We start from the raw sequence: 25,428 nt of genomic DNA, 5'->3' as shown, positions 1-25,428 counted from the left end.
TAAACGACAGGGAGATGACAGAAAGATGACTATTGTTTGGTGTTTCATGGTTTTGCAGCTTTTTGTGACCTGGTTTGTGTCTTCTGCTGGTATAAGAGCCTTGTGTGAATAACTGGCCCTTTGTTGTCCATGTGTATGATGTTGCGCATATGCTGAACTCGCAGACAGAGCTCCATGCGCGACTAATAGCAACATAAAGTCTTTGTCTGTGAGGAGATACATGGAGACTGCAGGACTCGTGAGTGCATTTTTCTAACAGTGAAAATGGTGGGTTTTTCTTTGTTTGTCCACATCTGTATATTTATTATGTTAAATAAAAAAAAACAACTGATGGCAGCTCAGCTCTGGCGCTTCGTTGAACCCCAGCCAAACATTCAGTCTCTGAACTTCAGAGACGGTAGCTGGCTTGAATTCCCCGTCATTCACTCACTATCCAGAGAATTCAAAAATAATCAGACAAATGCACCCCTCTGGTTCTCAATTTTTGTTTTATTTCTTACATTTTGAATACAGCAGCTCTGTTTCGTATCAAAACAAAGTCAAGTTTGAGCGATTCAACACAGAAAGGGACAGTCTCCATGTAAAACTGGGTACGGGTCCAGTCCAGGGCTCCAGGCGTTCACATCTCTGTACCACAACGTTTCTGACACGTCATTACTTTAGTACAATTCCTGGTTATCCAGATAACAGGTTCATCTGCCTCTACGAGAGATTTTGTGAAATTTAGGTGAAATTTTCATGATCTAACCTCAAAGCACATCTTTGACGGGAGAAGTCAGAGGAACGAGCTTGTTATATGTTCATTTATAAAGTGGTCTAAGTCCACACCCAAAACATCCCTGTTTGTTATTAGATGGGATGTAAAGAATGTACATTTTCTTACAGAATACATGTTTGCGGCAAAATGGCATTCAATGTTCGCACAGGGGATGGTAGACCTGTCAAAATCAATGGCCTCAGACAAGAGCCAGAAGCACAATTCCCTTCAGTGATCGTCTGTTCACGGTTCCCGCTGATGAACTGAGGTCATTTTAACTGTGTTTGTGTACAGAAAGTGCATAAAGAGGATGTTTTCTACAGGCGGTGCCTGCCATCTTTCAGTCACTGCCTCCTCCTCTGTTTTAAGATGCAGGTCCTCCTTTGACCACTAGAGGTTCCAAAACCAAATCTCCTCCCACCTCTGCGTTAAAAAGAAATAAGAAATAAACCCATTTACCGTCTGTTTAAAGTGACACTTTTATATTTTTACGGTAATTTTTATTGTGCATCATCGTAGTGGTTTCTTATGGCCAAAGTGTTGGAGAATAGAGAGAGATGATTTTACCTATAGTGGGTTTTTATACACTTTCAGTACATGACCTTGGTTAGTCTAAGGAAGCCTTTGTGGTCTGCCCCTAAAGTTAAATGAGGTTTCTGATTTTTGCCAGACCAGATGTTTTTTTTTGACGAAGGTAGATTAGCCCCTGGTATTAATATTAAAGGAGCCGTCTGTAAGAAATGTCCAAAACTGGTACTGCAGTCACTTTCAAAATATTGTTGAGCGGCGTGTACCCTCCCCCTCCTCCCCCCGACCAGAGGTTGCCAGGTAGGCTGCAGAATGCAGCAGGAACGTAGGCTGCCATGGCTGCGATAATTAGAGCCGAGCTGGCAACCCGGATGCCGAAACAATACTGACTTGGTGATTGGGAGATAGGTGGAGGGTGGAGCTTCAGAAACAATACTGACTTGGTGATTGGGAGATAGGTGGAGGGTGGAGCTTCAGAAACAATACTGACTTGGTGATTGGGAGATAGGTGGAGGGTGGAGCTTCAGAAACAATACTGACTTGGTGATTGGGAGATAGGTGGAGGGTGGAGCTTCAGAAACAATACTAACTTGGTGATTGGGAGATAGGTGGAGGGTGGAGCTTCAGAAACAATACTGACTTGGTGATTGGGAGATAGGTGGAGGGTGGAGCTTCAGAAACAATACTGACTTGGTGATTGGGAGATAGGTGGAGGGTGGAGCTTCAGGCCAAAACAAAAAATGACAACATAAACATCAGTTGAGGGCTGCAACTCCTCTTTTTAAACTGGAATATCCTGGCTTGAGTGCTGTTGTCAGTGACATAAGTATTTGAAATAACATGATTTTTAAATGTCTGTTGACATATCGGGGTCATTTTATGATTCGTTTTATTATTGCTCTTACATACAGCTCCTTTAATTGTTTGTTAATTTTACTTCATTTTAATGTATGCTACTGCAAACAAACATTACCTTCTCATTGAAATTTGCTTTGATACACATCGTTTTGAGGGCTAACAACCATCTAATAACAAGACTTGTTTAAACTCAAGGATGTTCCTTTAAAACCTGGTTCTTTTCTTTATCGTGATGTTTAGAACAAACACGTGTAGTTTAATCTGCAAAATAAACACCCGAACCTGCACCACATGAACAAAAAAATGGTTCTGTCACCATCATATCAACCACATATAATACAGTTTGACACATAATCGTTAACATATAAAAGGTTTGGGGTCTGTACAATATAATTTATGAGGTTATTTACAGAACAAATACTGAAATAATGAGAAAATGTGTCGTTTACAGTAAACAATGAAACACAATTCAAAGGAGAAATCACTGATTTAATCCATCAATCATCAGAATGTGTTGACATGCCATATTTATAAAACTATACACAAGTGTCAATGATTAAAAAACATTTACATTATTGCTTGACATTCAGATATGGCTAAAGTCAGTATCTGCTCAAAAATGGACGGTTGCTGCCCCCGGGGGGTCTGGGCTGGCCCACAGAAGAGATATGTTTAAATGAAGATTACTGTCTATGAAACATTAAACTCTCAACAAAATGAGAGCAGTATTAGCAGGCAGCTGCTGACTTTGCTGCCCTGAGCTACAAGAAAACGAGAAAAGTGGAGGAAAGTCTGTGGTTGCAAATCCCAGATTTCCCCCCCAAAAAAGAACCAGCCTGAAACCACAAATGATCAAATGCTTTGAAATGTTAAGCAGCAATATGAAAGATAAATGTCTACATTTCTGCACTCTTGCATGCCTTTGAGTTCTTACATTTTTATCATTTTATTATTTAATAAATCAGAATGTGGAGTTATTTTTTACCATGTTTTCCAGCCGGTTTCCTTAAACGATCTGATATTTTATTCTAAATTACTCAGATTTACCCACAAAGGGTCGACTCGATTTGGTGTAAAAAAATAAATGGAAGAAGTAAAGTTCTTGGATTGAAAGTGCCTGATGTTCATCACTGAGTTTTAAAGGTTTTATCTGGATTCCAGGAGACAAGTGAGCAGTTATTCGTTCTGGCCGAGCTGATCTCCACCAGAGAGCAGAAAAACTGACATTTTTGTTGTTTCAAAGGTAGAAATTACAGTTTAAACTTATTTAGAAGATACACATTCTGTTTTTGTGATTAACAACAGCTGTACGACTTAGTGCAAATTATTAAAGAAAAGATTTATTTTTTTTCAAACTTTCACCATTTCCGGAAGTCTTTGTGAAATGTGATGTCCCACTACGAACCTCTACAAATCTGAACAGCTCACCTGCGGAAGAACAGAAGCTGAGGCCTCTAACCGGATCCTGACCAGTCAACAGTGAACATTTAGGGTCGGGTGGGTCGTAAACCACTTCCTCCAGTTTAAAGGGTCCCTACATCTAAACATTAAGTGCGTTTTGTGTATTTCAGTCTCTGCTTTCCTGGCTGTAAAATCATTTTTATAAATCAATTTGACATCCTGGCGGTCAGAGCTGTTGACTCACAGCGGGAACGTTCCAGGATTAAATCCCGCTAGGACCCTTTTCTATGCGTGACGTTTGTATGCTCCCCCCGTGTTTTCCTGGGTTCTCTCTGGTTGCTCCGGCTTCCTCTCACAACCCAAAAACATGTTGTGGTTATTCGAATGTACTCGACCCTGCGATGGACCCCTGAAGACCCCTGCAGGACTCCAGCCTACCCCTATGACCCCAAATGGGAATAAAACAGGACGGATGGAAACCAGGATGGATGGAAGTTTACCGCAGAATTTTAAAACGTGTACAATTTTTGAAGATAGCTTGCTGTGAGAAGAACCAAACTGCAGGGCAGTCGGGAATGTTTAATTCCCAGAAAAATGCTTGGTGACTTACTTTTGTAGGAATAAAAGTCACAAAGCCGGAACAACAAAGTTGAGCTGGAGCATGACAGGGGTCAGCATCCTCAGAGCTCAGGACATGCAGAGGTCACGATATCTGGGCCGCCACCCATCATTACAAAAAATAACCATTTAAAAGAGGAAAAATGACTACATACAGCACATGCAGCGGTGTTTATCAACCCGCGCAGCTTCACCAGGGGAATTTCTGTTGTTTTCAGGTTGAACGTGACCAAATGTTTTTAATGAGGAACAAAAGAGTTTCTAATCCAGTGACCTTTTACTTATCATTATTCATTTTTCAGTCAAGCATGTCGACGATTATCTCAATAATCGATTATCAGCTCAAATCCACTTTAAATCTGTTATATTTTGTCTCCAGTAGGAGGATGCTGCATGGACTAAATAAACATGTACCCAACTGAACAAAGTCAATCATAAATGGAGCATGAGGCAAGAATAAGAAATGAGACTCATTGGCGCCACGACGACCGTCGGGGTTCCTGCAGCCAACAGCGAAGCTGGTACGGGAGCGCGTGTGTAATCTCATGTGATTTTCAAATCAAGGTCTAAATATGACTTACAATGTTATTTTACCTGGTCAGTAGGAAATGAGCCATGTCAGCATCTGTTTTCAGTCCCAATTCAAGTTGAAGCTGCCTCCATGACTCAAACGCGTATCCAATTTTACTCGTGCGCCGCAGAGAACGCGCATGCAGCGTCATGTGACGTCACATCAGCAGGACAGCGCGGGAAATTCCGGTCCGGAATTGCAGCACATTTTGCAGCACACAGCCTGTTCAAGGCAACGGAGAGATACACTAGAGGGCTCATTCTTTTTGGTTTGGAACGCTTCATCTGACATTATTACTAGAAAACTTAAAACGTATACAAATTTTTTTCATAAATCCTGCCTCAAGCTCCTTTAAGTATTTGTTTTAAAAGAAAAGAAAAAGAAATGGAGAACCCAGGCAAAAGGAAAGTTGCGCTTCAGAATCAAAGCCACCAGATGGCGATGCAGACTCACTGGTGCTGCTTTGGTCCAGACAGCATCATCAGTCTCATTTAACTGCCTAGTAGAACCCAAAATCAAAAATATGAAGTGATATTGTAGTCACCTGCTGGGATTTGATAGAAATGGAAGTGTCATGCATAAAATCGACAAATGTTTTTGTCTCATATTGATCGCTGGCTCCTGGAGTCAGCAGACATCCAGTTAATCCACTTAATATCATGATGAAACTTGTAATTTACACCCCTACGCGTCGTCCGCGGAGCTGTGAAGATGGAAATAAACCGGTTAATTATGCGAAGGTGGCTGAATCAGAATTCGAATTCAGGCGACAGCTTCACTGCGAATCATGTAAGAACACTGTAATCGCTTTAAACTTTGACCTTGGGTGCAGTTCTGGTTGTCGTGTTGTTGACGTGTTAAAACGGTGAACCGCGTGGTGTACACGTGCTAGCTGTAACTTACCCACTATGCTAACAAACTGTGCAAATGGCCTTTTTTATTTAATTACCAACTCCATTACTGGACTGAAATTAAATAGATAACAAACCAAAAAACATTTGAAGCCTTTTTGGATTTTGTTTCAGTCTAAACCGACTCAGTCACCATCATTCACAAGTCTGGGAAGTTTCTTTGAAAGTGCTGTCGCGGCGACACGTCTGAACGTCATCATGGATCAAGTCAGACGTGCAGAAACTTTAAAGCACGCTCCCGTTAAAAGAAAATCTGGAGAAGAGACTTTCACAGTTAAACAGCTTGAGAAGAAGCGAACATGAGTGCATGCTGGGAAAAAGGAAACCCAAACAGAACCAAACAAAGAAATGAAACGTAGAGAAATGGTGAAGGCAGCAGTGATCGATCGCTGACCCAAGCAGCTCAAACTGGGGACATGGTTCACTGAACATGGTTGGTGAAGCTCAAACATTTTAATCAGTCCAAACCCGAATCCAGCTGGTTATATTTGATACTTTGTCCTGGCAGTGTGGTTGACAATTTTTCTACTTCATTATAGTTTATTATAATCATAATAAAACATCTTTTTTTGACCTAGTTATTTGATAAGGGTTTAGTTGCACAACTTTTTGGCCTAAATTTGATGTTATTCCAAGAAAAGTTTGATGTTTCCAGCATCTGCATCCTCCGCCGCTGACTGTGAAAGCATTTAGTAATATCTCACAGTTTCTTTTTTTCCCCAAGCACAAATGTAAAATGCACATATAAATGAGTGGATGTAAATTCATCTTTGGCCTGCAGAAGCCTGGTGTGAACTTTGAGTGAACTCCAATTTTGACTTTCATCTTTTGATCGCATCAGGGAGTCTCCTCTTCACAGCCGGCGCGCCGAGCAGAGATAAGTGAAGCTGCCTCATACGTTTCCTTCACATGTGAGTTGTGTGTGAAGCTGGTCGGCGCGCCTGTGTAAACCTGGTCCTTGCCTGCCGGTTATTGGTTAGTTAACGTTACAGTAACTAGCAGCCACTAATCCTGCAGGTGCCCACTGTGAGAGCAGGACGGAGGTGCAGCAGGGCCCAAATCAGAGACTCGCTTTCAGCTTGATACTGAAAGTGCTTTCTAAAGTCAGATATGAATGTGGTGAAGTTTGCTGGGAACTCCTCAGTTAGAGCCCCCCTGTCCCTCTCCGCTGTTTCTCAGGCGTCCAGGGAAAGTGCAGCCGCCACACTGCAACGGGTCACCATTGCATTCCCTCGGTGTCCGTGGAAACCGGGCTCGGTCCTTCTGGGTCAGCAGCTCCATGCTGGTCGAGTCTGCGGCGCTCATGACTGGTTTTTAGTTGCTGGTTTGCACGGTTAGTTCGAGATCCGCTGCGAAGAGCTCCTTATAGAGAGGAGGGAAGTGTGTCCGAATGGTGTCGGCGTAAACGGCTCTGAAGGCTCTCAGCTTCTCCGTGTGGCGACTGCACAGCGAACGCAGCGCTGACACTTTACACCTGAGCTGAGGAGGGGCGAGAAAGGAGACGAGGTCAGTGGTCGATTATCTGTATCCGAATGGATAAAAGATTATACTTAAAGGAGCTGTATGTAAGAGCAATAATAAAATGACCCCGATATGTCAACAGACATTTAAAAATCATGTTCATTTCAAATACTTATGTCACTGACAACAGCACTCAAGCCAGGATATTCCAGTTTAAAAAGAGGAGTTGCAGCCCTCAACTGATGTTTATGTTGTCATTTTTTGTTTTGGCCTGAAGCTCCACCCTCCACCTATCTCCCAATCATGAAGTCAGTATTGTTTCTGAAGCTCCACCCTCCACCTATCTCCCAATCACCAAGTCAGTATTGTTTCTGAAGCTCCACCCTCCACCTATCTCCCAATCACCAAGTCAGTATTGTTTCTTGAAGCTCCACCCTCCACCTATCTCCCAATCACCAAGTCAGTATTGTTTCTGAAGCTCCACCCTCCACCTATCTCCCAATCACCAAGTCAGTATTGTTTCTGAAGCTCCACCCTCCACCTATCTCCCAATCACCAAGTCAGAATTGTTTCGGCATCCGGGTTGCCAGCTCGGCTCTAATTATCGCAGCCATGGCAGCCTACGTTCCTGCTGTATTCTGCATCCTACCTGGCAACCTCTGGTCGGGGGGAGGAGGGGGAGGGTACACGCCGCTCAACACTATTTTGAAAGTGACTGCAGTACCAGTTTTGGACATTTCTTACAGACGGCTCCTTTAATCAGGAACCTCCGTGAGAGCCAGTGGAGAGCTTTTCCAAGTTACTACTTAAAGTGGCCATATTATGCTTCTCTATTTTGTCTGATTTATCTAAATTGATACTGTGATGACTTTTCTTACATGTGACTCGGACTAAAAAACAAAATACAAACTCTTTCTCTCTATATATATACATATATATAAACAGTTTGGTTGAAAATTGGTTTCCAGGGTGCAGAGAGGTTTTTTTCTGACATCAGCTCTCTATTACATCAGAGAGGGTGTAATTTTCTTCAGGTAGTGCACGTCCAAGAGCTCCAGTGGTCGTTTCAAAAGTGTGATGTGGCAACGAAGATAACAGCTGTCTGTACTGCAGAAACAGTTTCATATCGGATACAGAACACGTCATTATAGAGAGAAACCGACAAAACCATCACCATCAGTATCAATAACCGATAACAAGAGCAGCTAACGAGTCTCGTATTTACTGGACAGAGACGTCTCGCTGGGGTTTGTCTTGCTGCTCACTTTCACGTTCTGAATCTGATTCTGACTTGAACCCGTGTGGACGGATCCGAGGTTTAAAGATTAGTCTCAGCACTGATTATTTGTTGATGTGTTGATAACATGTATATCCGACCAGCAGGAGTCGTGCACATCCATGAACCAATAGTTTCTCCCTTCAGCAAGCCTCCAAGAATTCCAGCAATCGTGAAAAACTGAGCCATTTTTTTTATAAGTTATGTCAAGTAAAAGGTTTAAGAGATTAAAACTGGATGGTTGAAGATCAGTATAATATGACCACTGAAAAGAGAAATGTAAAGTACAAGAGTTGCACTTCTAAACATTCTCCACATGAGGGTGACGTGGACTCATTTCCTCATGGCCTGACCTGCTGGAGGTGTGAAAACTGCTCTGAGTAGTTTGAAATGTGACTGATGGTTTTCCAGTTGATACAGAAGCACATGCTTATTGCTTTATTTAGTATGTTAAGGCTTTCAATTAATTAATGTTTGTAGATTTGAATTAACTTTGGCCCGGACATCGAGACGGGACTTGAGTACCTTATCCAGAACGCCGTCCTCTCTCTGATTCCTTTGAAGGACGTGTTGCAGGGCCAACTCTGTCTTCTGCTGAAGCTTCTCCACCTGCAGCTTCTCCTGAAGCCAAAAACGATCTACACACACACACACGCATACGCACACACACACACACACACACACACACACAGACTTATTCAGCTTCAAATGTTTCTACAGATCGGTTCGGAGGGCAAAGGAAATGAGAAAACGTACCTGCAGAGAACAGAACAAACGCTGAGAAGAGAGCGAGTTCTTCCTCTGACAGGCGCAGAGAACACATGCTCTTAGCAAAATCAAACACCGACGTAATCAAGTCGTCGCAGCCTGGAGTAAAACACAAGAGAAGAACGGCGTCAACGGCAGAATCGGTCGTTGACTCTGAGAGAACGCGGGCCACAAAGACTGAACAGCCAATGAATTTGCCATTAAAAGCATTACTTTTCCTTAAAGTCGTGATGTTGAAACAGCTGCAGAACTCAGAACTGTTCTTCCATGACTTCTGCTTATTTGATCCATCTCAAACCCTCTTTTTAAAGTCTATTGATCTCCAGTCAAAGAGAAACAGAGATGAGGAGGGGGAGATGTTATTTTGAGCTGCTGCTTCTCCAACCGGGCGCACATTTCGACTGAAGTTAGAGAAAACTGGCAAAAGCAAACACGGACTGAATCCTGCTTCCATCCATAAACATTATGCTAATGTGAGGAGCTGATGTACCAGCACAAAGATTTGAAGACGACGGAACCAGTCAAAGCGAAAAGGCTTTAAAAGATTGTAAGAAAACATGATTGACACAAAGCCTTTCTTTCAGTTACTTCCTGTGATGTGAGAAATGTTTCTCCTCAACAGATCTAAAGTTTTATTTTATTTTAACGAGCTACACTGAAGTCACATGATCGATTTTTACCTCATCATTTATTCACCAAGTCTGTTACTGTTGCACTTTAGCATTTTAGCACGTGGCCAGTACAACTTCACCGCAGCAAGCCATAAGCTAAGATTTTGGGATGTTTTTTGTAAAGTAGCCTGAACAGCCCTGCTAATTATTTCCTTCTTCGATGCAACGATTTGCTTTGGTTTCGTGGATTTGTTTGGATTTCCAGGAGGAAGTTCAGGCGGACGTAGAAGAAGCTGCCTCCGAACACAAACCAGTCCGAGAAACGAAGCACGTGCCGTAGGAACGGGGTGACTAACCGTTATTCCAGGTCTATCAACGATCCTACGGTTATCTCGGTTGTTTTTTTTTTTTAAGGGGTTGTCGTCTTGTGAAACCCGCCCCTGCAGGATGTGACCCACCCCTGAGTTGGTATGGCTGGTAAGGCTAGTAAAAACATGTTTTTAGATCGCATAATAACTCTGAGAGAAAGTCGACGTGAGGATCCATTGGTTTCTTTTTCATGAACCTTCATATCACTATAATTACAATTAAAGGAGCTTGAGGCTCCTTTTAAGAAATGAGACTCATTAGCGCCACCCTTCACCACGACGGCCGTTGGGGGTACTGCAGCCAACAGTGAAGCCGGCACGGGAGAACGCGCATGCAGCGTCATGTGACGTCACATCCGCAGGACAGCGCGGGAAATTCGGCCCCAGCACTGCAGCACATTTTGCAGCACACAGCCTGTTCAAGGCAACGGAGAGATACACTAGAGGGCTCATTCTTTTTGGTTTGGAACGCTTCATCTGACATTATTACGAGAAAACGTATACGAATTTTTTTCATAAATCCTGACTCAATCCTGCCTCATGCTCCTTTAACTGAATATAATTTACGTCTATTCTATATATGCAATGGTTTTGCTGTGAATTGGAACTACATGAAATAAACTGAATTAGATGGTTTGTAGGATTGAGACATTATTCTGGTCCTTGAAATGTTTTACTTTCCTTTTGTATTTGTTTTAATCGTGTCTGAGCACGCTTTGGCTGCATGCAGGTAACTAATTGTGAACTGCAAGAAGAAGAAGCAGATTAGCAGAACTCTGGGAGCCATTGTCTTTCATCTGATAACAATTTAGCTTTTATTTAGCTTTCTTTGATTTCCCTGCATACAGCTAACTGCTGCCCTGAACAGGAAGTCTTGGGCCAGATATGTGCTTTCCGCTGGCTGCAGCTGCAGCTCAGTGTTAACTTCAAAATGCCAGCTGACAAAGCTATCAGGATGTGGGGTTATCAGCAGAAGATTGATGGGTAAAAATCACCATGAAATAGAAAAATGAAATATATTTGGTCAGGTAGAACAGGATGTCCTCCAACTGAAAGACCACAGGACGGTCCGGACATTTGAGCCAGTATGGACCCAGTAGGATCCACTGACTTAAAACTACCACTCCTCGTCACCTGGTGGCAGTAGTGCACCACTTTAGCTTTTGGTCAACTGTCAATAAATAAAAGAATAATATGACAAAAAAGGAAAAAAGAAGAAAAACCAACTGGGGTTGAGATGGCTGCTGCGTTCCTGTTTTCATGTACTGCATTGGTGGCGATGAATCAGAAGAGATGACATCAACACGGCTGAACAACTGATTCTCCAGCCTGTGTCATATCCAATCAGCACAGCGTGAACCCATCCCCACCCAGCAGATTCCCAGCAGATTATTGGTACATAAACCATTGGCAGGGATGTGCTTCGGCCCTGTAGACCTTCACAAAAGGTCTTGCTGTTGAACTGTTCCTGCTAACTGAAAAGCACCTTTGAGTAAAGGAGTGTGAGCTGTTACAAACCTCCTCCACTCACCCAGAGATTTAAAGACATCAGGACCTGCAAATTTGCCGTCAAAGTAGACCGTGTTGTTCTGTGAGTCGAACATCCGACACATTCGTACGAAAATAACCTCGAGAGAACCTGCAAAAGAAAACATGGACAGAATGAACACAAATCTCTGTATATGAGTGGTGTCAATTTGTCACTAAATACAGTAAATAAAGAAAAAAAATGACAAACAGCTTTATCTTAAATAATCTAAAAAAAGGATGTATGGTAAAATATAGTCCATTGTCTTCAGCATGTTCACTAGAGTGACTGTGGTTGCCTAAACTCAGCCAAATATCCAACATATCTGTGTTTTCATTGGCTCTCTGGGCTGCTTGACCCTCACCGCTCTCGCTGTAACTCAAGTCAGCGCAAGCTCAGGACCAGTCTGGCCCAAAACCACAGTTGCGGTGCCGTAACGGAGACATAGGAGCCAAAAGGAGCCCAGATTAGGCCCAACTGTGACTCCTCCAGGAATCTGATTGGAAATATAAAAGTATTATGTACTTTTGAGGAGGAGCAAAATAAGAAAGAAAAATTTTGGGAAACCAGTTAGCAACAGCAGTTAGCTTATCTACATTAGTATAGTATTAATATAAAATAAACAAACGCTAGATTGCTACTTTTAACAGAAGAGTGACTGTTGACTGTGATGGTGTTGTTTAAACTGGGCTCAGCTTTTTTCCTAATCCTTCACGCTGTTAACTGGTAGCTAGCAGTTATTTTAGCGATCAGTGGGAAACCAAAGGATGATCCAACAAAAAGACACAGAAAACTATTAAAGTAGAGTATTTAGTAATAAATCCTCATTTTATGGTGATGTTTCTGTGTTTTCATGGCCTCAAAGTTCCCACTGACAGTGTGACTGCAAACAAATCCCAACAGCTTAATCCTTTTTATTTCGTATTGTTGCCGATATCTTTATATATTACAAATATTTACTCCTTGTTAAAAAAAAAGGTTAGATTATGATTAAAATCTGGAAGGGTAAAACACCATCTTCCAGGAACATATGTAATAGGAAAATAAATAAAGTCATGGTTAGAGATGACATTTGGTGAAACTAAAGAAAATCAACAGTAGAGCTCCCAGAAATGATTACTAGTACTACTACTACTAGGTCGTCCTCAGACGAGCCGTCCATCGTTGTCTCCAGTCATCCCGATTCTCCATACAACTTTCCAGTTCGCTGGTACTCTGGGCCCCGGCATCCTTCTTGAGTATGTCCACATATGTTGGTGTAGGACGTCCTCTTGACCGGCGCCCGCGTGTTGGCTCCCACAGCACCAGCTTGCTGGCTGACAGTTCTTTGTGTCTTTGGCAGTGCCCTGCAAGTCTCATTCTCCTTACAGCAACCTTTTCGCTTACCCTTGGCATTCCTTCATATAGGACTTGGTTGGTTACATGTGCACTCTTGCTGATGTTTAGCACTGCACGCAACATCCTGGTGTAACACCCGTCCAGGGATTTCACTAGGGTTGGTTTGAGGGTCCAGCATTCACTGCCATCGAGGAGAACAGACTCTACTGTCGCGAAGAAGAAGCTGAGTCTGATTTGGCGGGGGAGGTTGGAGTTCCATACACTGGTCATCCCGTTCAGGGCCCTCCATGCAAGTGCCTTCCTCACTTTCAGATCTTGCTCAGTTGAGTTGACCCACGAACCCAGGTATTTGAAGTCATCAACTTCTTTCAGCACAGTGCCTGCTGCTGTAGTCAGAGGTTGATGTTCTGGTGGAATGTTGTAGGTGATGACCTCAGTTTTCTTGGCGTTTAACCTGAGGCCAACCTTGGCACACTCTAGCTCTACCCTGTTTAGTAGTTCTTGTGCCTGTTCCACGTTGTCAGAGAGCAAACTGATGTCATCTGCATAGTCAAGGTCTGTGAGGACCACTGCAGGTTTTCGACTTGACCTCCTTGGTGTTAGCGTGAAGCCAAGTTCCTGCTCTCGCCCACTGATTGCCTTCCTGAGTGCATGATCAAGGACTATGATGAAGAGAAAGGGGGCTAATGTATCTCCTTGCATAACCCCAGCAAGGATGTCAAACTCCTCGCTTCTGCCATCTGGGGTCACCACCTTGGCCCTTGTTCCCGCGTACATGGTCTCTATTGCTCGGAGTAGGTTGGGAGGAATACCGTATGACTTGAGGATCTTCACCATCATACCTCGGTGGATCGAGTCAAATGCCTTTTTAGAATCTATAAAGCATAGGACTGCAGACAGGTTGTTCTTCTCAACCTCCTCTATCAGTCTCCTAAGTGCCAAGATTTGGGCTGTAGTAGTTCGCCCCTCTCGAAAGCCATTCTGATTTACCCGCAGGTGTGGGTCAATTGCTTGCCGGACCCTGTTTAGGATCATGCGGTTGTAGATTTTCGCAGCAATGCATGTCAGACTGATGCCTCGATAGTTGTCCGGCTTTGAGAGGTCTCCGGATTTGGGCACTGGGACGATGTTTCACAAAGACCACATATCAGGCAGCCGATTGTGCAGCAGAGCAAGGTTGCAGAAACCCAGGATGATGTCGTCGAGATCACAGTTCTTCAGGACCTCTGGGGGAATGCAATCTGGACCGGCACTTTTTCCCACTTTCACAGTGGTTTTCGCTCTGGCAAGCTCCCCAGGCGTGAAGGGACCATCATTGATTGCCAGGTTCTGGAGGTATGGTGGCACATCTTCCTCAACTGCTTCCGCCATCTCTCCCAGCAGTCCTTGGAAGTGGCCGAACCAGGTGGTCACCCTCTCTTCAGGGCTGTGTCCCTTGACCTGTCCCTCCTTGGTCTTCTTCCTCCCAGTCATTTCGTTGATGACCCTCCAGGCCTCCCCGTATTGCTGCTCCCCTTGTGCTGCCTGCACTCTCTGCACTTTCTCCATCAGCTCCTCCCCTTTGATGGTGTCGTAGGTGTTGAAGAGAAGCTGTTTGGCCTCGTTCAGCTCCCTACGGCTCTCCCCAGTTGGCTCCTTCTCGAAATTGAGACGGGCCTCCTCCATCTTCCCTCGTGCCGCTACCACCTCTGGGTGTTTGGATCGCTGGGAGTTTTTGACTCTCTCCATCATGGGCACACACAGTTTGGTCACCTCCTCATTCGCAGCAACGAAGCGCTTGTATTCGCTGCTGGGCTCCGCTCCCTCGTCCAGCTCCTGGAATCGCCTCCTCACCTCCTCCGTATACCTGGTTTGAAGGCCAAGGTCACTAGAGAAGGCTTTCCAGTTATACCGGATCCTGGGACTTGGTTTGGGGACCCTGAGGCTCAGACGCACCTTCATCGAGACCACACGGTGGTCTGAGCCCACAGAACTGAATGTGGAGTATGGCTCTGCATTCATAATGGTGTTTCTCCACTTCCTCCTCACTAAGATGTAATCCAGCTGTCTGAGCATGCCAGTGGCTCTGTCTCGGAATGTCCACCTCTTTCCTGTCCTCTTCCGGAAGATGGTATTTGCTGCTAGCAGCTCATGCTCTGTGAGGAAGGCGGTAAGGTAAGCGCCATTGCGGTTGGTGGAGTCGTGGTAAGGGAAGGGTGTGTCCTCTGGTCCAAGCCTTGCGTTGAAATCCCCAAGGATTGCCAGGAAGTTGTGGGCTGGGACGTCTCGGACCGCTGTCACCAGGTGCTCAAAGAACTCCTCCACGTCCTCAGGTGGTGCCACGTTGGTGGGTGAGTACACAACTATCACTGTTGTTACTGGATTGCCCGAGAACTCAGCGATCAGGATCCTGTCGGTATGGTGGTGAACCCGACGAAGAGCCTTACGCGCCCGGGAACCCAGCATTAACCCAACGCCGCCTGTTGCGGCCTGGGCCTCGTTTCGCCACGCTGATGCAGAGATGAACGTGCATCTCTCCACTCTGCGGTACACGATCCGGTCATCAGTGTGCACTCTCCTGTGTTCCTGGATCCCCAGGATCTCCACTCCCCATTCCTCAGCACAGTGGGCTAGCTCTATCAACCTCGCTTCTTCTCTCACTGTGCATGCGTTGAAGGTTCCCATAACAAATGGTCTCCGACAGCGCATGAGTGCATTGGACGGGGTGCTGTGATCAGACAGGACCCTCCCTGGGACAAGCCCAGGGTTTGAGGCCCTGTCGTCATGGTGTCCTCCAGAAGGAGGACCAGCACCTCCATCCGCCGCGATGTTCCTGTGGACTCCCGCCACTGGAAGTATAGGATTTGGGATGACGTTGTACTCCATGGTTGGCTTTACTATGCTGATAGCAAACTGTGGGGCGCAACTCCTCACTGTCCCGGTTTTAGATCAGAGTGTCCTTCTCCTAGATGGGTTGCCATCCAAGGCTATGAGCCCCATCTGCCCATGCTATTTGACCCATAGCTGGAGCAGTGGTTGGCAGACGCCAGGGCATGTTCCACACGCCGGTGGGCCTGCACGCGATGCCTCTGGGGCCCACTGCTGCTCCGAGATCCCCCACATAATTGGCCTGGGACCTCACGGAACCCAGTTACCGTGTGTGGCCACGAGGAGGCTCTGCAGGAGTCTTGGTGGCGGAGAGGCTGTGTACCAGCAGGAGGAGGCTTACGCACTCGGCTCCCCTTTTCACCCCCACTAGGAGGGCTAGCTGGTGGCAGTAGCTGAAAGCAGAGAGTAGCAAGCAGGAGCCACATGCAACACCCAACATGCAACATGCATTAACTACAAGCACTTCTACACACTACTGCACTGATGCGTCACACACACCCTGTGCGTAAGCACACACACACTAGTGAACGCAACAGAAGAAAGGGTAGAGCTATTGGGAATAACAAGAGAGCAGCTTTAGGAAAACAATTTATCACTGAGGCTAAAAAAAAAAGACTTAAATTTGTTTTTCCTGATGGCACAGACATTTTCCAGGAAAGATTCATTGGTCTTAAATTGTCAGTGTTTTGCAGAAACAGGAGAAATCCTTTTCTGACGCACATTGGCCAGGACAGAATCCAGGGCGTTGGGCCTGGAGAAGACTCTATGCAGCGGTCCAACTCTTCCAGACGTCAGTACAGGACCTTGGTGAAAAATGTGTGCAGCTCTCGTTGAAATAAAATGTTGTAACATTGCCTACACTCATCAAAACAATGGTGGATTGGTGAACTTCCACCAGTGCGATGCACACGTAAGATCTTGTAACAGTAAGAACAAAAAGACCTTTTGTTGAAGTGATTTTGTCATTTGACCCGTGACGGCTCTCACCAGCTTTCAGCAGCACAATCTGGTCGTTCTGGCAGAGATCCATGAAACCGTCAATACGTTTTGCGAACTCCACCACATACTGAATGGCCTCCGTGAGCTTAACGGCGCAAAGCTGCCACATCACCTCCCGTGGCTGCACAGACGAGAGCAAGAACAGGTTTTAGAGAGCATCCTACGATGAGAATGAAAAATAAAATTACTGCAGAAAGACTTGGCTATTGTTTAAGCTGTTATATATATATATATATATATATATATATATATATATATATATATATATATATATATATATATATATATATATATATATATATATACATATATATATATATATTAGTTGTTTAACTAATCCTCGGAGCAGCAGTGGAGTTTCTGATGGAGCTAGGAGTTCAGTCTCCTCGTGGATGCAGCTTGGACATCAGGTTATAAGAGGTTTCCTTTTCTGCTGACAGGAAACCTCAGAGTTAACCCTAAACCAGCAGGAGTGACTGAATCTCAGGAGCATCTGAACGGCCTTGCTTCACTGCTGTGACCCGACTTTAGATAGGTGACATAAAGCTGTTGGATGAATGGATGCAGTAAACACACACCCTCCTCTGGTACTTCTCCACCTCGTCCTGCAGGAAGCTCTGCCAGCTCATCTGCTGCAGCTCCTCCCTCAGGTACTGACACGTTTCCAGGTGAGACTTGGAGATGATCTGGTCCAAGTGATCTGACAGAAAAGAAAACCAGACGGCACTGAAACATGGAGACCAAGTTCTGATTACTTCGTACAGCATTTCGGAGAGTAGACAGGAGAATTCATCCCAATTCAGATCAACTCAGAGGACAAATATTTCCATGTCCAACGTTACGACTGTCCCACACTGTTGGCATCTCTGATGCTGTATATTTATTTTCTCTTATTTATGAATTAGTGGTTTATACATGAATACAACCGATTTTAAATACTGCCTTACTTTACACACTTTCTAGAAAGTGAACATACTCTGCAGATTTCACAAAACCGTTCTTCTGCTGTGTTTTTTAACTTGCTCAATGAATTGAATAAACAATTCTTCTTTGTCATCTATGGCTAAATATGTTCAGAGAATGCACAGATACCTCAAAACCTTTCAGGTGTAATGCATGTAAAGATGTGAAAACTATTAATTGGAAGTATTGTCATTTCTTGTTGATGGTTTTTGTATTGAATGAAAACATGTGAACTAAAACCCCAAATCAATTTAGACTAATCTCCAAATGTTCTGTTCAGCAGCTCTGTTGCTTCAGTTATTGTTGGGCATGAATGAATGAATGTGGAAAAAAGAAGGGCCCAAACAACAGAGAACAAGATAAAAAAAACTAAATCAGTGGGATAATAACGGCGTTGCGAGTGTGGGGGTTATCTTACAGTAAGAATCTCCAGGGACAAGAGGGAGATGATTTTCTCCAACAATCGTCCTTCCACGTCCCAACTGGTTCTAATTAACAGACAGCTAATTACCACACAGAGATTTTAATGAGCTCTGAATCAAAGTTTCTAACCTCCTGCTATTTTAAACCTGCTTCTTTGTCTCTGTTTGCCCCACCGTTCACTTCATTTCTATTTTTTCTTTGCGGCTTCTTATTCCAACAAATTCTCACATTTTCTTTGTCTGCTGAGTTACTTCCAACATATTTCTTCTCCTAAAGCTCTCTCTCACTCTATTTTCTCTCTCACCACATCTGATTCTGCAACCTCAAATCAGGAAAAGTTGGGACCATATGGAAAATGTAAATAAAATTACATTTACTGTGAGCTATGTGTCTTTTATGGACAGTATAAACCCAACACATGCTGTGAATCCTCCTCACATCACTTAAGAGGCCTTCTGGTTTTAAAGTCTGTGAACAGATTGATGGTAGTTTTAACACATTTATAGTTTCCATATCCTCCGTTGAGGAGTAGTCAGGACTGCTGGCAGCCCAGTTCAGTGTCCGCACCCTCGTCTTCCTCAGCCACGTCTTTGTGATCTTTGTGAACGTGGTTTGAGTTTGCATTCATACCAAACCTATTCAGTCCACTTTAAACAGACCGGAGTTGTTTTGTTCAGAAAGTTTGATTCATTTGGGAAGGTGTGAATGCACGATGGACCTTGGATAAGGACCAAGGAAGTGGATTCTGGGCCTAAGCAGGAACAATGAAACTCAGTAAACTTTGGTGCAACACCACAGAAGAGGAGGAGAATACGTTGTCCCACCAGGATTTGGTTCATTTGATAAAGTGCAGTGTGGAAACAAAGTGGGGCCGGCTGAATGTTGCAACTCATTTCAAACAGGACTTTTGGGTCTGAGATCTCAGTTTACATTCGTGCAATCATGCTGCATTACTGCTGGACACTGAAACAACCCCATACCATCACAGAGCCTAGTTTGGGTCATTAACAGACTTGTGCAGACATTGATGACAAACTGATGGTGATTGATTCATTTAATGAGATGTGTTGGCGCCAGGAAACATCGAAAACATGCAGGGCAACAGCCCACAAAGACGGAACCAGGAGATGTTGTGGCAAACATTGTTCAGCTCACCGAGTTCAGCCATGGACGCAGTGGGAGATGTGTCTCCGTTGCTTAAGGAACAGTATGGGAAAAAGCCGTCGCTCTGCTCATAGTCGCACAGCGGCTCCGGTTTGACTCCATTGATGTCGAGCCCGGACTGGTCCGGAGACGGCTGGATATCCAGGTAGAACCCTCCACCTCCTCCTGAATCTGCCTGTTTATGGGTGAGACAGGTCATTATGAAAACTGAGGGGAATTTAATCCGTCTGGTTTTTTTCTTTCTTTTTGAGATGTCTGACAGTAAAAACTACAGACCCTGGATGACAGGCATCCTCTGTCGGGGGTGTTCTCCTCCACGTAGTATCCCACCTCCTCTGGGAGCTCTGTGAGGCCCGTGGAAGACAGGGCGTAGTGGGGGGAGATGGAGTCGGGCTCAGCCAGGCTGGGGCTGCCGAGGCTCGGGCACGGCGGGACGGGTCCCTGCTGCTGCTGCTGCTGGAGGCGGTGCTTCTGAACCTCAGCGTACAAACTGTCCCGCTGCTTTTTAGACATGCGACCAAACTTTACAGCTGTGTTTGAGGCAGAATGTGCAGAGAAAGTTGTTATAATACATATAATAACATTTAGATCGCTGGAACGTACGACTAGAAACATGCTATGAAGACAAACCTTTACGTTACATATAAATACATTAATATTTAAAGGGGACCTATTATGAAAAACAGGTTTTTTCTTGCTTTAACATATATAAAGTGGTCTCCCCTCAGCCTGCCAACTCAGAGAAGGAGGAAAGCAACTAAATTCTGCAGTGTCTGTACAGCCGCCCGGATGAGCCATCCACTGTGATGTGGCTTCTACGAGCCGTTCAGATTCTGTTTCTGTCGTTACGTAACGACGGGAGCGATGCGTGAAACCACACCCACAACTAACGCCGGCCGGAGCTTCCACCATTTTCTACGTGTCATTCAGGCAGCCAATCAGCACAGAGCCTCATTATCATAGCCCCGCCCACTCAGAATCCCGCATAGATAATGAGGTTAGAGAATGGGAAGATAAAGACATGGCTCAGAGGCTGAATTTCTAATTTATTTAAAAACAATCAAAAGCTTTTAAGTTTTTAAGACATTCAAGGCCTGTTTAAAATAGGTATTAGATGCCATAATAGGTCCCCTTTAAGTAATATTCCAGTGAAATGACTAGCTTCTGCATACAGACATTTTTAGATTACCTCTCAACTGAGCAGGAAACTTCTAACACCTATTAAGCTCTGCTTAATATTAATCTTAAGGTTATTGTATTGATAACCGCTAATAGTGATCAATAGGGTCCAAGCAGGTTCAACAGAAAACCACAGTTGGATGAGTTTCTCGAGTCTTAAATGTGTCCAAAAAAAACAAATAAAATTTGTTACTTATTGTGTTAACTGCCACCTACTAGCCAGCTGGTTTCATATTTGGTACATGTTTTGCACATGCTTATATGAACAAACTCCATGTCCCTGTTGCAAGGGTTTTGGTCCAGGGATTTGGTCACAGAGGCACCCCGCCACGACTGCTACCCTGACCACATTGCACCAGCCTATCATGGACCTTCCTGCGGGTGGTGGGCCTACGGGAAGGCGAGCCCACGTCGCCATTTCAGGCTAAGCCCATCCTGGTCCGATGGGCAAAGACCCGGCCACCAGGCGCTCGCCTTGAAGCCCCAACCCCAGGCCTGGCTCCAGGGAGGGGCCCCGGTGACGCCAATCCGGTCGACGTAACAGTCTCTGATCAGTTCTTTTTCATGATTAGCTTGTGAACCGCTCTTAGTCTGGCCCGTCACCCAGGACCTGCTTGCCATGGGAGACCCTACCAGGGGTGTAATACGGCCAACAACATAGCTCCTGGCATCATTCGGGAAACCCAAACCCCTCCACCACATTAAGGTGGTAGTTCAAACTAATAAAATGTAAATATTGGTCATTACATTTTTTGTAAATACTGGCCTGTGAAATTTAGTAAGGCTGTTTCGGAGCCATGTTCAAAAATTTGCAATTTAATTAAGTTCTTCCAACAACGTTCTCTAAATTGCAGACTTTTAACTCAGTTGAAAGTGACATGACAGCAGCCCCCTACGGATGAAATTTCACAAAATATATTTGGTGTGCTAACAAAGAAGGTTGGGATGATAGTGCCACAAGGTTTTATTTACCCTGGATTTAAATGTGACATGATACAGATCCACGAGCACTTCTGATTCATACTCATGTTTGATTAGTGCAAATTAAAAAACTTTACAAAAAAAAAGTGCAGTTAAATTTATTTAATATAATGAATACATAAATATATTAATATATCATATGCTTAATACCATATAATGGAAGATCACATTTCCAGGAAAATCTAATTTCTAAAATACTCCCAAAACCATGTTTCAGGCCAAACTCTGCTTCCTAAGACAAATGCAGTTCAAGACACAACACAACAAACTGCAAAACTTAAATTGAATCTCAAGTAATGACTTGAACTGAGACTTCGTCTACAGTTAAAAACCCTGAACTCCACACTGCTGCTACAATATCTGCTCGAAAATTTGCAGATAATTACATTGCAAACTGCTGACTGCCAGATGTTCCAGCAGAGGAGAGTGTGTACAAAGGTTGTGTGAGACGGGTTTGTGTTTTACAGTCTCACCGTCTCGGGACATGCCTACTGCCAGGCATTTCTGCAGACGACAGTGTTGGCAGCGGTTTCGGCTCGTCCGGTCGATCGGACAGTTTTTCTGGCGGGGACACGAGTAGTTGGCGTTACTCTGCTGACTTCGCCTGAAAAAACCCTGAAACGTGGAGGAAGGATTATTTCTGGGCGGTTTCAGTGTTTTCATGCCCGAGTTCATGACGACCTGTCTCGAAAAGCACAGTTGAGCTTTCACTTGTGTCTCAACTTAAATAACTTCAGAAACTTCAGAAACGTGTCTGCACCGTTATCTGTGGATCAGCACGTAGGTACGTGTACATCAAGTCAGCATTTTAGATTTTTTTTTTAACGTAGTAAATATGACAGTGACAAAACAAAAAAGGCAAGATGTTGGTACAATAAAAAGTAAATTAGATATACCATGAAAACCTCCAGACAGTCCATCGATATTCATGACAATTTCAAGCAAATTTCTTGTCTTCTCGTCTTTTGTTCCAAGAACTTTAATTAACCATATATAGAAATAATAATCAACCAGGGATAACAGAAGAAGCAGCAAGTTGTCTGATTGAAGAGCTTTATGGTCTAAAATTGTCTTGGATTTTTGGCCTGTTGGCTATGGAGCTAGAACAGTCTCAATTAGTGCAAGCGATTAAAAAAAAAAAAATTAGCAATTCATTCATTAAGATCTTTAATTAATTAATCTAATTAATCGCTTTTTTAATCTCACCTAAAAATTGAGAAAAGCCCTCAAATTGAGGTGCTTTCGTTTAAATTCATTACATTATTATCCAGATCAAAAGATTGATATATAACCAAAAAAAAGTGGCTTTATAAAGTCATACATTTTTTTAACAGATTGAACAGATGCAGTCCTAGCCATTTACATGCACTTGGCAAGAACATTCGCCAGCCTCTCCGTCGCAGATGTGCGCATGCGCGGGGTGCTCTCCTCTAGTCTACAGTAGTTTGGTGAAGAGCGTTGCTGTGGCAACATCGTTGCTGCTAACGTTAGCTGTGGCTGCGCTCGCGACCGGGTGCTTTGCATTTATGTGGCTAAACTTGAGCTGCTTCGGTGGTGAGCAAAGTCCTTTCCACACAGAACACATATCAGTCAACCTTTATCAATGGTGCCGTTGGGGCGTTTTACAAACGCAAATTCCCCATTCACTGGACCGACAACTTTCACATGCTCCTCCATTTTCACTTCTCTTCTCCGCTACCCCCCCCCCCCCCTCATGCCTGTCCAGTGGGAGTCTACCAGCGTAGCTAAACACGCCCAAACACAGGGACAGCCAATCAATGTCCACTTCAAGATGGGACTGACCATTGTTTTCCGACCTTAACAACTCAAGCACAAACACAGATTTCATAATAAAGGCAACTCGCAAACAGAAAAATAAAGTTAGAGATTAAAAAATATAACGAGCTAAATATGCCTGTAATTAATTAATCACAATTAATTTGACACCCCTAGTGTCAATGTTCACAAATGCACAGGACAATTTACAAATGCACAATTAAAGCGATTCAGATTAATAACTAACTAACTTCTCATAACAAGGGGATTAAGTAGCCAAACATGTTAGATTAGATGTTTCATTTACCGCTCTGCTGTATTTGCTGGAAGCCATGTTGACCTGACTGAAATTCACATCATATAGTGGTTTGAATGGCTTAATGTGATTGGCTTATGAGTAAATCGTCCCCCCATATGGGGTGCGTTCTTATGATTGGCTGAAACAAGGAAGATATCTGATTAGTTGCAGATCATTCCGTGTTTAAAAAAAGACATGTGTGGGTTGAGGCAAGTCAGGGGAGTCTCAAGCATCCACCCACAAATGCAGCAAAGTCGTCAGACCACAAACCATTTGGAAATCAGGTCATATTTGTATGTGCATCAGAAATACATTTGTGAATCTGGCCTACGCACCTGTGCATTTCTAAATCTCCTGTGCATTTGTGAATATTATGACGGTTCTAGCTCCACAGTTGGCTGCTATTAGCTTTATAGCGCTGGCTATAGCGGGCGGTTAAATAACATTATTGGAGACCTGATTCTGACGTAATCCACTGATCTGATCTCAGAATGACAACATTGATTTAATAACAGTCACATTCAAATTCAAACCTCTAAGTTTTTACCGTTACAATGACGCAACGTGATTTACCATTCTACTAGTTTAATGATAAATATTTATATATATTAGAGTAACAGGGGTTGTAAACGAGAAGGTGTGGCTTACCTTGCAGCCCTCGCATGTAATCACGCCATAGTGGATTCCTGAAGATTTATCTCCACAGATCTTACAGGGGATGATTTCAATCTGAGCTGCAGAGGAAATAAAGACAATCAGGGATGCAGTTCAATAAGAGAGCGGCAAGATTCTGTGACCAATGGGAAATAGTAATGTTTTACAACAACAGCAGCACTCAAGAATGTCCGTAAAGATCAAGACGGTTTTGACACATTGATATAATTGAAAAATGGGGCAATCCAGAATGATAAAAAAGATCCAATTAGTATCCCAAGAGGGTGGACCAAATCATTTAACCATTTCTGCTACAAAACATTCTGTTCAGCTACTCTGTTCAAGGATAGTAACAAGATAGATGACCACAGAGCCATGACTTTTCATAGAATCCCACAATTTCTGCTAAAAAATGTGACATTTCCAGCCACACTCATCCAGAAGACAGTGGAAAGATGCACCTTGTGTTCAGTCACGGCGAGTGCTTCAATGTGATTTACAAATTCTGTGCAGAATAATTTGTGTTTGACTTAACTTTCAGTGGTCCTCAATCCCAATCCAGACAGAGCAATCTACTTTTTTCCAGAGTTTCTATCTCAGGTTGTTGTGTCTAACACGGTGGAGGCAGTCTCATGGTATGGATGTGTACAGCTGTCAATGGAAAGGCCTCGCAGGTGTTTATCTATGATGTGACTGCTGACAGGAGTGAGATGAACTGGTTTGTACTGATGGACGGAGCTTCACAGTGAAGTTTGACAACGATCCTATACACAGTGAAAAAGCAGATCAAGGCTTTTTGAAGGCAAACAACTGGAATGTTTTTCAATGGCCAACCCAGTCACATGATCTCAACCCAACAGAGCAGTTTTCAATAAACTGAAGGCAAAACTGAAGGCATAAAGACCCCAAAACAAGGTCTGGAAAAGTGTCTCTAAGGAGTTAAAAGCTGGTCCCCGCATGCAGGCACACTGACCTCAAATCATTTTCATTCAAGTATCAAAAATAATAGTTGTATTTGCAGTTATGTCACTTTGTCTACATATTTTTTGAGCACCTGGAAAAAAAAAAAAGGTATTTTGAAATGCATTTAAATGTTACTAATAATAGAATTATATAAACTGAAATATAT

The 25,428-nt window shown here is 43.7% G+C and overlaps 1 protein-coding gene across 2 annotated transcripts in view; it reads right to left on the bottom strand.

The window, feature by feature from the left end:
* Positions 1 to 1,572: 1,572 nt before the first annotated feature.
* LOC133458702 (nuclear receptor ROR-alpha A-like) overlaps positions 1,573 to 25,428 on the bottom strand; it is a 42,433-nt gene continuing 18,577 nt past the window's right edge. The window contains exons 2-11 of one of the 2 annotated variants that reach the window (XM_061738878.1): positions 24,294 to 24,379; positions 22,045 to 22,186; positions 19,688 to 19,941; positions 19,403 to 19,586; positions 17,440 to 17,561; positions 16,850 to 16,982; positions 11,660 to 11,767; positions 9,138 to 9,248; positions 8,907 to 9,019; positions 1,573 to 7,123 (exon numbers count right to left, since the gene is read on the bottom strand). In XM_061738878.1, the coding sequence (XP_061594862.1) occupies positions 6,959 to 7,123; positions 8,907 to 9,019; positions 9,138 to 9,248; positions 11,660 to 11,767; positions 16,850 to 16,982; positions 17,440 to 17,561; positions 19,403 to 19,586; positions 19,688 to 19,941; positions 22,045 to 22,186; positions 24,294 to 24,379 (1,418 nt within the window). In that variant the 3' untranslated portion in view covers positions 1,573 to 6,958. The remainder of the gene's footprint in view (positions 7,124 to 8,906; positions 9,020 to 9,137; positions 9,249 to 11,659; positions 11,768 to 16,849; positions 16,983 to 17,439; positions 17,562 to 19,402; positions 19,587 to 19,687; positions 19,942 to 22,044; positions 22,187 to 24,293; positions 24,380 to 25,428) is intronic. The other variant, XM_061738884.1, reaches the window with a different exon arrangement.

This window comes from Cololabis saira, chromosome 2 (assembly GCF_033807715.1).
Source record: "Cololabis saira isolate AMF1-May2022 chromosome 2, fColSai1.1, whole genome shotgun sequence".
In the NCBI taxonomy this organism is placed as follows: Eukaryota; Metazoa; Chordata; class Actinopteri; order Beloniformes; family Belonidae; genus Cololabis; species Cololabis saira.
Note: the sequence above shows the minus strand (reverse complement) of the source record. Positions and strands in the feature narration are given on the sequence as shown.